The sequence below is a fragment of the Ranitomeya variabilis genome, chromosome 6, assembly GCF_051348905.1.
Source record: "Ranitomeya variabilis isolate aRanVar5 chromosome 6, aRanVar5.hap1, whole genome shotgun sequence".
In the NCBI taxonomy this organism is placed as follows: Eukaryota; Metazoa; Chordata; class Amphibia; order Anura; family Dendrobatidae; genus Ranitomeya; species Ranitomeya variabilis.
Window position 1 is genome coordinate 476,009,026 of NC_135237.1, and position 14,448 is coordinate 476,023,473.

The 14,448-nt window shown below is 37.3% G+C and overlaps 1 protein-coding gene across 2 annotated transcripts in view; it reads right to left on the reverse strand.

The window, feature by feature from the left end:
- Positions 1-1,368: 1,368 nt before the first annotated feature.
- The window catches only part of EYA1 (EYA transcriptional coactivator and phosphatase 1), a 171,796-nt gene continuing 158,716 nt past the window's right edge, over positions 1,369-14,448 (reverse strand). For both annotated transcript variants that reach the window (XM_077270648.1, XM_077270646.1), the window contains exons 13-18: positions 11,426-11,484; positions 8,151-8,311; positions 6,772-6,886; positions 6,540-6,661; positions 5,763-5,863; positions 1,369-3,448 (exon numbers count right to left, since the gene is read on the reverse strand). In XM_077270648.1, coding sequence (XP_077126763.1) covers positions 3,368-3,448; positions 5,763-5,863; positions 6,540-6,661; positions 6,772-6,886; positions 8,151-8,311; positions 11,426-11,484 — 639 coding nt within the window. In that variant the 3' untranslated portion in view covers positions 1,369-3,367. The remainder of the gene's footprint in view (positions 3,449-5,762; positions 5,864-6,539; positions 6,662-6,771; positions 6,887-8,150; positions 8,312-11,425; positions 11,485-14,448) is intronic.

The following is a 14,448-nucleotide window of genomic DNA, read 5'->3' on the forward strand; positions in this document are numbered from 1 at the left end:
TTTTTTTCGCTATAAAAACGTGATAAAAACGCGAAAAAAACGCTAACATATGCCTCCTATTATTTACAAGGTATTCCGCATTTTTTGTGCAAATGTTGCGATTTTTTCCGCGAAAAAATCGCATAGCGGAAAAAAAAGCAACATGTTCATTAAAAATGCGGAATTGCGGGGATTCCGCACACCTAGGGGTCCATTGATCTGCTTACTTCCCGCACGGGGCTGTGCCCACGATGCGGGAAGTAAGCAGATTATGTGCGGTTGGTACCCAGGGTGGAGGAGAGGAAACTCTCCTCCACGCACTGGGCACCATATAATTGGTAAAAAAATAAGAAATAAAATAAAAAACAGTCCTATACTCACCCTCGATGTCCGGCGCTGTGTTCCCGCCTCTGTGCTGCACGCTGGCTGGTTCCTGTAGCTGGTGTGCGCTGAAGGACCTCGCCGAATGACGTCACTGTCCTGTGATTGGTCGTGAGCGGTCATGTGACCGCTCACGTGACCGGACCGTGACGTCACGGAAGGTCCTGTGCGCACACGCCAGCTAGAGAAAGAGGAACGGACGCCGCTGAGGAGATGTCTGGGTGAGTATAAGCATTTTTTTATTTTTTTTATTATTTTTAACATTCTATCTTTTACTATAGATGCTGCATAAGCTGCATCTATAGTAAAAAGTTGGTCACACTTGTCAAACGCTATGTTTGACAAGTGTGACCAACCTGTCAGTCAGTTTTCCAAGCGATGCTACAGATCGCTTGGAAAACTTTAGCATTCTGCAAGCTAATTACGCTTGCAGAATGCTAAAAAAACGCGAAAAAAACGGAAAAAAAACGCAAAAAAAAAAATGCGGATTTCTTGCAGAAAATTTCAGGTTTTCTTCAGGAATTTTCTGCAAGAAATCCGCAACGTGTGCACATACCCTTAGGTTTCCAGATGATTTAACAATGCTAAGTTATTGCTATTCTAATTTGGTATTCATTAGCACCCACTGTATGTAAAACAGCACATTTCTTTTACTGATTGGTCCAAAAGGATCACCTGACCTACGCTTTTGCTGCAGTACATTACAAGTAGAGTAAATTGGGCCAAGGTGAATATGCTGTCTTATATTCAGTATGTGCTAAAGTCAAGGTGAGGTCTGATAGACCCATGAATAAATGGAATAGAGGTGAACATGTGTGACCACTAGTTGTATAGACAATGAGTGAAGCAGCGGTCACAAATGCTAGTTACCATTCCATTACATAGGGGACTTAGTGATCTTCATTCTCATGAATGGTGAGGGACCGAGCAGTCAGACCCCTCAGCATTCATGTATCTATCACCTACTCTGTGTGTGTGTGTGTGTGTATATATATATATATATATATATATATATATATATATATATTATTGGATGCTGTGTTTGACGCATACCTCCACCTTGAAACTTAAAAATGACTATACATTTGTCAAGCATAGTCAGTCTACCTGGTGCCCTGTGCTTGACTTCTGCTGCCTACTTCACTCAGATCAGCTTTCCATTAATTCTGCCTCCAAGATTGCGATGGTCAATGGCACAGGGAACACAGTGGTAAATCTAAACCATGCATTTCCTGATTTTCCTATCCCTTAGCACAGGGAAGTTTTTGAAAGGAGACATAGTTTAGACTTGTCACTGCCCTCTCCTTGCTATTGCTTCAGTCATTTTAGATGCAGGAGAAATGGAACATTTGTCTGAGCTGAGGGACAGAAGGAGCCATTAGAGTGTGCCAGGTACGGACACTAGCTATAGGTGAGAAATGTATTGTTATGTTACGGAGTCAGACTAGGGTCACTTTAATAGGAACCTGTCATGTAAGAAAAGCAATTAACCTGCACATGTGGGGTTAATCTGCATGCTAAAAGCATTCTGAAGCTGCCTGGCACCTGTACGGTGAGCCACTCTACCAGGATGAAATTATCTTTATTCCTCCTGGCAGCCTTGGGCTTTCAGTGATAAGGGTGGGCCGGCATGGCTTTAGTCACCACTTAGTGCATAGTGAGTGGAGGCTGCAACTACATCCCAGCACTACTGACAGTTGGCTCAGCAGTGCATCAGTACATTACCTGCTGTCAGTCAGTGCAGAGGGTGCGGTTACAACCATCACTCAATAAAGCCACGCTGGCCTGCCCCTATGACTGAAAGCCCGAGGCTGCCAAGGAGAATAAAGTTAATTTCCTCTCAGCAGCGGGACACCAGGCAGTAGCAAAACACTATTAACCTGCAGATTAACCCCATATCTGCTGGTTAATTGCGATTTTTTTTTTTTACATGACAGGTTCCCTTTAAAGCTTCCCCTTTTGTATAACTTCATAACTGATTAATCTGTTGTATATGTTATTATAGATTACTTCATTGATTCTGTGATTGTGCAGTGACAAATAACTATTGCTGTGGTTTGAAGAATTGAACCGTTTCATATAACTCAAAAAATAAAACTTTGTAAGATGTTATTGACACTTGACATCCAATATTTGGTCTTAACAAATGTAACTAAAAAAAACCTTTATCTACATATTTATAGCTAACACTTTGATAAGGCACTGCACAACAGTTTGTACACACGCCGTCCTGCGCATCTCATATACCGAGGCTTTGCTATCTCAACAATATTTACCTAAACGATATGTAAAAGAATCCATTATTACAAATTTACACACAAAAATCTCTCTGTACATAATTGTAATTTGATCTACATATTTCTATTTTAAATTACAGTATACATATTTTAGATCAAACATAGGTAACCTATTGATTACCTGATTGAGCAAAAGCAGTCCCAGAAACCTCGGCTGCAATTCAAAGTTTCCCGACAGCAAGACATCCTAGATTTCCTACCTCTACTTTTGCCTTTTTTGTCCAAAGTAGTTTCTGAGTCACAAAGATGGGTCTTTACTATTACCTTTGTTCTTCTATATCTCTGTACGTCAATCTGAAGTGTCCATCCATAAATAAGACGTAGAAACTTTCTAGGGCACTACACTAAAAAACATTAGCATAGCTGTTTAATGTGCAGTAAAACCTGCCATTCCACAATCAACTTTCCTTACGTGGAAATCATGAAGCCTATAAAGTTGTTTGTAATGTCTTATTTTCCATATTCTTCACAGGTATGAACCCATTATTTTGCCTGTGGAGCTATAGTGAAAGCTCGTGTTCTTTCATTTATTAGGTTTTTTTCATTTAAAGTCATATTGCTTAAATTATCAGCAGTGTATCAAACAGAAAATATGCGCTTCCGGTTGAAATTCCAGATCAACAATGTTGCACAGGGACACCGGAACATATGTTTCATGTAACCCATCAGCAGGGTTTGTTTGTCTTCGGAAACAAAGTGCTGTTTTCCTGCTACAAGTATTCAAGTTCCAATGCATGGTGTAGTGCCATTAAATCTGAGTGGCTTGTTATTCTCCAGAATGGCATCGAATGCTGAAACAATAACAAACACAGAATTAAAATTTCATCATGGGGCAAACTTTTTTATTTTGAAAAAATGAGTCTCCAATTTTCCTGAAAATGCAACTACCAAGCTAATCTATGATATAATCAACATGCAGCCTTTTACTTACCTAGGCCAAAATGTAAAATGAACCCCAACTCCCTTTTAAAACATGTAGGAATTGGATAAATATTTGCTAAATTACTGCCCCCTGAGAATCTTATCTTGCTTTGATGATAGAGCAAACCTAAATTAAGTCCAGGTTCAAATCACGTTTTAGCAATATGTCAGTGGCTCCATCTAGGCTTCCACCAGAAACCGTAAAAAACAGAATTCAAGTGGATCCACTAATGGAACCATCGAGTTAATGAAGCAGATGAAATCACCTAGTAGTTTATTTGATCTCACTCTCAGCAGCATCGACTTTTTTCAGGTAGGCACAAAAACGTTGTTGCCCATGCTTTTATGCCCACTTCAAAAAGACTGACACTATCAAAAGAGAAGTCAGATAGAGCACAAAGTGACTCTGTCTGCTTCATTAAACTCAATGGCCTCATCAGCAGATTTACCCAAATCCCATTTTTAGGGCTTTATTTGGAAGGCCTGACGGTGCCACTGACATATGGCTAAATTATGATCTGAGCAAAGCCAAATATAGAGAAGTGTCCTTTGGAGGTTTGTATTTAGATGGGAGGATCAATATACACAAAACGTGATAGCTAAAAAACACATCTATAGTTTTCTAAATGTAAAAACAGTTAAAGCCCCTTGGCATATCCAGACATATTTGCATGAAAAGTTCTAACCTTGTGGGGAGATGACTGGTATAGAAAGAATTGAAAATCTGTCACATGAAATCTATTTAGGCTAAGAGAATAGTCTTCTCAAAGAGGTGGCCTTTTGAAAATGTTTCTCTGAGTTTTGTAATAGAATCATTATAGAGAGCAGCACTGTATATTTCCCTGCTATATCCTCTGTATAAAATCTTAGGTCTTGTGTGTTGTAGCAGAAGGATACAATGCTGACAGATGTTTTAGATTTATAAGGGTGTCCCTTGGGTTTTCATTGTAGATGTGATTATTTTAGTATATAAAAAAACTCTTGAATAAAAGTGGAATAAGGAAGTTAAAAGGGGTTTTCAAGCTTGTTTAAAAAACCTACAGTGGTAAGTCATTGACATAAAAGAAGATATACTCATCCCTAGAATCAGCTTCCCATTGGAGTCCTGCTATTCCAATAATTTCTGCCAGACAGGAAGTGATGATCTTTAAACCATCAGTACACTGAGCCTGCAGCCAATCAGTGGCCAAAGTTGTCATGTCATGTGACTGGAGGTTGCTACACCATAGTTATTGGTCTGGCGGATACTATCAGAACAACATAGAAGTGGGGGAATAGGTGGAAGTGGGTGAGTATAACTTCTTTGCAGTTTATTGAACAAACCTAAAACCCCTTTAAAGAGTATCTAAGCTTTACTGATTTTAATAATTGTGTCCCACATCTAAAGTTAATAAAATTCAAATTCACTACACCAGTCAATTTGGTTTGTTTTTTTTTCTGGTTAAAATTAACCCTAAAGTGGCCTGTACATTTCTGCCTTTCCTCAGTCTACTTGCTTTGATTCAGTGTGCTCACTCTCTAGCAAGGTACTGCATTCACGATTAATCTGCTGTCGCATGCCTCCCCCAAGCCTTCAGTGTTCCTCTTTTTTGCTGTGTCAGCATTTCTTATTGCTCCTATGGTCCCCGCAAGAGAGGACTAACACAACAAATGCCACACAGCAACTAGAGTGTAACCCTTAATGGCCCTCGGGAAGCATGGTACAACAGAAGTCAAAATGCAGAAGACCAAATGAGTGCACTCCTATAGGTCCGCCCGCTCCAAATAGAGACTGTACTCTCAGTACACAAAGACACAGAATGGATAATGAATAAAAACAACTCAGGCCAGACAAGTAGCATGGGGTATAGAAGGGGTTTAGAGGCCACTTTAGAGTAAATTTTGACCTAGGAAGGAAGACAAATTGGCTAATGAAGTGAACTGGAAACTTAACTAACTTTACATGTTGGATACAATTATTTGTTTGTTTGTTTTTAAATCAAAGTTTAGGTACTCTTTAAACATTTTTTTGTTTTTCGTATAGTTTACTTATCCCCTCTAATAATGTATATAATATAAACGCATTATAAATTGCATACCCTTTTATAAAGAAAAACAACAAAAATGTTTTTTTTCTCTTGCTATATCATGTACAAACATGAAATACTCCTAAATGTAGTAACAACATATCATATTCTTAGTTACCTTTTTGGCTCCTTGCTCTTCCTCTACACCATCTCCAACTACAACATATACTACTTTTCTTCCAAACCTCTGAACTATCCTTTCAAAGCAGCTTTCTTTACCTGTGAAAAATAAAAATAAAAGAAATGTTATAAAAAACAACATCAAATATGTTCATCATCCAATTTATTAAATTAGAAATATATATACGATATTTACTTTAAAAATGTGTTATGAGTATCTGTAATCTACAAAATAACTTTGTAATTGTAATTTGCTTCAGTTCATTACAATGTTCAATATCTAGGTTTTCTATTAATAAATAAAAACTGCAAAAATCAAAGGCAAAGACAGCCGTGAAAAATAAATTATTAATTTTTCTGTGTTTGAATTATTAACTGTAAAGATTAGGATATCTTTACACATAATGGATTGCTGTGGAAATTTTTTCTGGAGTTCTCCAAAATTCCACAAGGTCAATTTTCACCAAAGTTCACTATGTAAAACAGCAGGATGAAAAAAGTGATGTCGTGTCCGTGTGTCGTGATGTCATGCCTTATGATGCCCTGAATAATTTTTGGGATAAATCATATTTAGAGTAATATAAAAAGTGGAGTATATAGTGATATTAGCTGTATTGTTAGAGATTATTTATTTATATCATTATTTAGTAAATAGTAATTCAGTATATTTGGAAAATCAATTAACTTTCAATATAAATTATATCTCTCTGTACCGCTGTGCTCCAATGAGCTCGCACAGAGTAAATACGTGCATCGTACTTTATATTGTACTCACCGATTTTAGTTGCACTATAGATATTTTCTATTGGAAACACAACTCCTAATCCATATAACAAGACTTTCGCTAGTGCTGGTATAAGTTGAGTAGTTGTGACTAGTATATTTACACAGTTTGTCCTATAAGACAGTAAACACAGCAAATGAATCATTATATTTAATTTAAAAAAAATCATATGTATCAAGCACATTTCTCACTTGGTTATGTGTATTTAGCAAAAGAAAGTTACCTGGAGTGAATTAATGTAAGGGCTTTCAGTGCAAGAGTTAACCATGAGTCTGTCAGAGCTTCAATTTCAGCCCTTAGCTGTAACCAGGCTTCCCTTTTAGCCGGGCCAAGCAAACCTGTGAATAGGCAAAGAATTCGGTTTATGCATCATTACAATTTTTCCTATTCATTTAAAATTAACATACAATGAAAAGGACTGTAGGAAAAATCTGTAAGAAAAAAATGCTTAGCTTTTATTTAAAGGGAGAGGTTGTCCCATCAGAGAAAAAAGCCCTGTGTTTGTTTGTAATATTATGGCATATGGACACTGCTTTGCTGATTTCTGCTGTCCATGTATCGCATGGATAGCTATTCAACCAAATGGCTATCAATGTTATACTATAAGGGCCCCCAAAATTTGCTTAATGCAAGAAATCTTAGGAATCATACCCAAAGCGATTATCTGGACTATTGAGTAACTATCGGATTAAAGCGAGTGTCTGTTATTAGACAACCCATTTATTTCACTTCAATTCACTGAAAAGTTGTATATATTATATCATTTTGAGAAAAAAATTGGACAGTAGCCATAGTGTTGTGGAATGAAGGTATCTTCTAATTCAGACATGAATACGCAAGTCTAAGGGTGGCCATGCACATTAAAGGGGAACTTAACAGCTGATACTTGCTGCCTGTGGATCAGGCAGCATGTGTCAGACACTAGCTGCATGATTTCAGCCATATACTATATGTTTAACTCTCAAACGCAACAGGATATCAGAAAAAAACATACATTAATAACCACCAGGGGCAGAAAAACATGGGAGACTAGTCGAACATGCAGGTCCCTGCTGGCTTCTCTCCGCCTACTGCTCTTGAGTGATAGGTCTCTCCATATACAGACATTCAGGGAGAGACCTATCACTCCTCCAGGAGAAGCTGCCAGGGACCAGTCCATCTAGTCTCGTGTGCAGCTCGGTCTCTGGCAATGATTAAACTATTCTTTTCTCTGAAATGTTGCAGCATTTGAAATCGAGCAGACTGTGTCTGAAACATGCTGCCTGTAGATGTTCCCTTTAAATACAAATGGATTCATGGTTCAGCTCTAAACAAATAATCATCTGGTGAAAACTCGAGAGATAAATTACAATATTTCCAAGACACCAAAGTAGTTGTTACTTTTCTATATTGTCCAGAGGGCATAATGAATCAACATTTCAGCTGATAAAAGGCCTTTTTCAAGCCAAAACAAGTGACAAATAAAGTCGATGGGAAGCTGTCCCAAAAAAAGCAAAAAGCACCAAGATTGTGGTATGGTGTAAAGGATAAATTATATTTTTGAGAATGTTCTTATCATGAAAAAAGTTAACTCTTTCAGATGTTGACAATCTATGAACTTACCTCCAACATTATTTTTATAGGTGTTGTAGATTTCTTTTACTCTTCTATAACGAAAAGCTAATTTTCTCATCCAGTCTACACCACCGCGGACCCCAGTTGCAAGGCAAAGGTTTGCACTAGTTGCCGCTGCTGGAAAGCCATCTGTCCCGAAGTTATATGTGCTATATTAGTGGAAAGATTAACTTGTTAAAGATGAGATAGGAAATATTTACACAGTATTTTGGATACTAATATATCACAAAAAGTTTACACAACACAAAAATTGGGCAAAAATGTTGCTTTTTGTCGTTTTTAGTCTAGTTTTGTTGCCTAAGTGGGTGCAACTCTTGGGAAACGAGGAATGGTAAAGCCCACCTGAAAAATTCATCAACAATTTGACATAACTTATGGTAGTAATTAGTGATGAGCGAATTTACTCATTACTCGAGATTTCCCGAGCATGCTCGTCCTCCGAGTATTTGTAAATGCTCGGAGATTTAGTTTTCCTTGCAGCAGCTGAATGATTTACATCTGTTAGCCAGCATAAGTACATGTGGGGTTCCCTAGCAACCAGGCAACCCCCACATGTACTTATGCTGGCTAGTAGCTGTAAATCATTCAGCTGCGGAGATGAAAACTAAATCTCAGAGCACTTACAAATACTCGGAGGACACGCGAGCGTACTCGGGAAATCTCGAGTAACGAGTATATTCGCTCATCACTAGTAGTAATGTTACTTCAATCCTTGACTGGAATAACATTTTTGTTTGGAAGCTCACGCCAGTTTTAAGATGCCAGTAGCAGTAGGGTTCCTTTATCAATAATGTCTTACCCAAATTGGTTATGTGGAAACAAAATCTTAACTTCTATAAGACTATCTGGTGACATGATGCCATTGGCAAATTAAACAGACAACTATCACTATCAATTAAGACTGACTCTCGTGAAAATTTTAATTGAGCAAAAATTAGAGTACCCACTAAGATGTGGGGGTGCCAATATTAGCCAGTCAGATATCCTAATATCATGGATATTAGATTAAAGCAAACCTGTAATCTTAGGTACATTTTCAGAATAAGTTGTCTTAGATGTACATGAGGAATAACATTGTTTCTAGCCTTTATATAACTTGTATCCTATAGTTTTCCCCTCTACAGTCTTTCTCTCTCTTTTTCAGTTCTCTACAGACTATTGGGTGGAGATTAAAAGCTATATTGTCTTCCATACAACGTACGCAGTAGCAAAGAGATTCTTGCTCTTCTTTCTCTGTTTAAGACACGTCCTGAATTAGTAGAAGCAATATAAAGCATATCATACAGTTGTACTGTGCTGTGTGGATGTGAATCCTGCTCTGGGATAAGCTAAATCACTCACTAACTGCAGCAAAATTCTCTCTGACTGTCTTCTCACTATGCTCCTTATTTATCCTCCCCTGCTTTCCTTTCCATAGGCTGTAATATCTAGTTGTAGCTGTTTGCTTAACCAACATGAATTTTAGCTGTTTTTTCAGAGTGAATGATGACTTCAGAATTCAGAGAGATAGAGAATAAGTGGATAAAGAAGCAGATTTCACGGATAAGATATATTATATTTTTACTTTTGGTTTTTACTACTGATTTAGGCAAAGCTTTCTGAAACATTTACTATCAACCACTATGTGGTAAATAGTATATGAGATCATTTTCACCATACAATGTTAATTGTCAGATAAGAGACATGGCTTGAAATAATATGTATGTACAGCATATTAACCCCTTACCGACATCCGCCGTATATGCATTGCGCGAGTCGATTTCAAATGTATGTAACCGGCAGGTAATGGCTGTGTGCTACAGTCAGGACCTGCCTCTTACCATTGTGGGTGGTATGAGGCACCGCCTGGGATTGTTAACATGTTAAATGCTGCTGTCAAACTGGCATCGGCATACACAACATGCCGGCTGGGGGGCAAGTCATTTAATGCGATCATCGGCGTTCCTGTGAAGTGATCACCTGTCGCTGATGCATTACTATGGAAGCAGATGGTCTGGTGAAGACCTCCGTGCTTGTCTTTAAGGAGCTTGAAACCCAGTCTGTGGCCAGACTGTTTTTTAAAACATACAGCAATACTAAAGCGTTGCTGTATTTAGCGCAAGAGATCAGAGGGCCAGAGGTTCAAGTCCCCCAAAGGGACTAACAAGAGCAATGAAAAGTTAAAAAAAAGTTTTAAAAAATAAGAAAATAAATAAAAAAAATGAAAAAAAAGTTGAAATCATCTACCTTTTCCACCATTAAAAATAAAGACAATAAAATTAAAAAAACACATATGTGGTATCACTGCATCCAGAAAAGGTTAACAAAAAATATAAGCATAATTAACCCAACCATAAACAGAAAAAAATTCAAGAACACCAAAAGAATGTTGCTTTTTTGTTGCTGCAATACTATAAAAAATGCTCTAAGAAGCTATCAAAATGTCATATCTAGCCAAAGATGGTATCAATAAATACGTTCCAACACCATGCAAAAAATAAGTCATCACAGCTCCATCGACCGAAAAACGGAAAGGTAATGAGTCTCTGAAAATGACCACACAACCCCAAAAATATAAAAAAATTTCAGCACCAAAATAATAAAAAAAACTTGACATGCTTGAAATCGCCATAACCGTACTGATGAGCAGAATCTTATTGCAGGGTCATTTTCATCACAAAATATATGCCGTGTAAACAATTCTCAAAAGCAATGTCAGAACTGATTTTTTTTTCACAATTTCACATCACTTGGAATTTTTTCCCGTTTTTCAGTACATTATGTGTTAAAATGAATGGAGTCATTAAAAAGTACAACTTGTTCTGTAAAAATTAAGATCTCAAAAATTTCTGTGGACAGAAGACGAAAAAAGTTATGGCTCTGGGAATAAGGGGTGGAAAAAAATGCAAAAATGCAAAAACTGAAAAAGACCACGTTGGTCAGGGGTCAAACAATAGAATATGCAGACATTGGTCAGTCATTGACTACAGTATTTGTTACTATGTATCTTTCATCTAGGAGAATATAGCAGTGACTTTAGCCAATCTTCATAAATTAGGCCTCATGAGAAATTGTTAACCCAATCCGTACTTTGTATAATTTCATTAGAAAAATGAACCCTTAGCATCTGACGCTATGGACAACACCCCCACTAACTTTAATGTCTACTAAAGGGGGGATCTGAATACACAACACAAACTATTTTAAGACATTGTAATCACTAGTTAGATTTTCTGATAATGATCATAGTGGGACCTCAATTTATTCCAAAAATTTAAACGCACCTTAGATCTTGTCCATTGTCATCTGATGATACATCATCTATATGAACTTGGTCACATTCCTGCAGAAAGACAGATATATTGAATATTTATTGTGTCTGCCACTTAAAACAAATAAGTAGACAATTAATAACTTCATCCTGAAATGTTATTGCATGTCTTTTAAAGCAGTAGGTGGTGGTCTTGTAAAATATCCACTTTATGCTTTAAGTGCCTTCCAAAACGTTAGCTGTCATTACTTTTTACTGACCTCCAACTCATTCTCAATATTTACTAAGCTGCTAAGAACAATTAGTATATGCACTTCATAACGGTCTCCTTACTTTTTAAGGTACTTTAAATATCGTACTGTTTAAAGCTGACACAGCCAGTACTTAGCTTAACTGAAACCAGACATTTTCAGTAATGTAACATGCTACAAAAATTAAACCCGATGGAAACCGCCAATGAAATTATGACCTCTGATTGCTGTTGAGCCACACACTAACACAGCCTGGGGCCAATGTTTCTGAACAGTGTACACCAAAAAATCTGTTACTAGTTTTCCATTTATTTGAGACTTGTGAGTTTTATTTATTTTGCCTTGGTTAAAAAGAAAAAAAAAATAAGAGTGTTCAGATTCTGAAAATATGAAATTCGAAAGGAGCAGATCAGACATACTTTTTTTTTTTTTAGGTTTAAAGGTATTTGCTACTTGTGCTGCCTACACAAAGGAGCCTTGTTACTAACCTTTTTAAAATAGAAAGTACGTGAATTATAATTAGAGCAATTTACTGGAAGAAATTCTCATTAATTTGTACTAAGGTTCACATGATTGAATAAAAGCTCATAGGCGCGATCATTAAGGTGTTTACAAGTCCTCAGCCAAATACTTCTATTACACAGCTCCTTACAGTGCACGCTGAACGTGAATTTGGGGTTTTGCGATCCAATGCTATTGTGGAATGACTGACAATAAAACCTTATGCTGACATTCCACATACAGGAAACCAAGGAATGCTTAGCATCCAGGCATACCGAGAGAGCCAACAATCGCAAATGACACACTCAATTCTCAAATATCACAATGGCTTAGAGAACAAAAATCTCACATTGATCGGAGTTTAATATCAGTTATCATGCTTGTAGAATACTTTTCTCTTATTAAAATATGTAACAAACCAGCTAATGAGCACCAAGCTATGACTTGCTTACTTTGGACACATCATACAAAAAGAACAATCACTAGAGAAGGACATCATGGTCAGAAGAATAGAAGGAGCAAGGATAAGAAGTCCCTCAACAGATGTTTTTTTTTTTAATTGTTTCATTTTCTATGCAGCAAATGGAGTGTGATTTGAACTTTTGCATCTTTTTTCATATTTTTAGAAACTTTTTTCTAAATTTTTGCTGTACTTGTTAGTCCCCTCACAGACATGTCATGGGCAAACCGATGGGGGTATGGAATGATAAGCACCCCTGACGGCGCATGTAAAATGCCAATATCAGAAATTTGACAGCAGCACTTAACAGGTTAACAGCCTCAGGTGAAGCTCCAGTCCACCTGAAACTGTCAGCCATCATCAGCTAATGGAGATGCGGGCTTGGCTTGCGAGCCTGAATCAAAGGCAGGGACACGACACATGATATAACTGTCCTCATGGACCCCAATGTAAATCCTCAACAGGGTTTCCAAATATCACAGAACATTAATAGTAATGGCCTTTTAATATTGGACACAGCGACCTTTTGTGCCCCTTAGGTTTCAGAGCCCGAATGTGGTTGCAACCTCTGCACCTTCCATAGTTACGCTCCAGGATCTAACTGTACAATAACTGCTCATTAAATGATGCACCGAGGCACCTAGCTACTAAATTTCACTGTGAGCGGAACCATGAACTTTTGGTATCTCACTCTTCAAGTCGGGATTCCACAGACATGACTTTTGCTACAAACTCAGGTCACTTAGCCTGGAATTAGAACATTTTTGTTGATAAGTCATATTTAGTAAAATCATCTGTCTATAGCTGACCATTGTTTTCAAAAATAACATGGGCAGCCACAGACAGGAGATAGGTACTCTGTAAGTAAATTATTTCCAGAAATTTTTATTTACACATTACTTTACAGCAAGTTCCCAAAACCCAGTTTTATGGAACTAAACTTACATTATAATAAACAATATGGTTATCTGAGGGAATTCAAGTACTTTATCTCTGATTTGGAAGTTTAAAAGTGCCCTTAATGGTCATGTATGTCCCAAAACATCATTTTAAGAGATATATTTATTTTTTTTTTAAAAAAGAACACATTAGACAATTGATGTAGTTTTATATAAAAATTGAAAAAAATAGCTACCAATCTGTTCCACTAAATCCAGCCTTGAAATACTTTATTTATTTTTTTTCATTTATTCTTAATTTTCAAAAGCCAAGGTTGGATTAGACTCTTTTTTTATGTTCCTTATGAACCTGCTCAAGATCATCAAACATTATGATGATGTTCACTCTCTAGTAGAAGGGTAATGTTAATATTTAAGCCGCTCTTCTCTTTTACTAGGTACAGGAAGAAATGGAAAAAAGTTTTTGGCTATCCTGCCATTGTATGGTAGCATATTATCCTATATAAAAGGGAAGTAACAAATGGGTAGAGGTACGAAGAATAATAAATGCATTTTATTTACCAGAAAATACACACAATAAAAATACACTAAAACTAAAAACTCTGTGATCCATATTAATGTGTAAAATAAAGAATTAAAATAAAAAATATTGATATACTCACCTCTCCGACGCAGCCTGGACCTTACCGCTGTGAACCGGCAGCCTTCTTTGCTTAAAATGAGCGCGTTCAGTACCTTCCATGACGTCACGGCTTCTGATTGGTCGCGTGCCGCTCATGTGACCGCCACGCTACCAATCAGAAGCCGTGACGTCATCCCTCAGGTCCTAAATTCCTAGAAGGGAATTTAGGACCTGAGGGATGACGTCGCGGCTTGTGATTGGTCGCGTGGCGGTCACATGGGCGGCACGCGACCAATCAGAAGC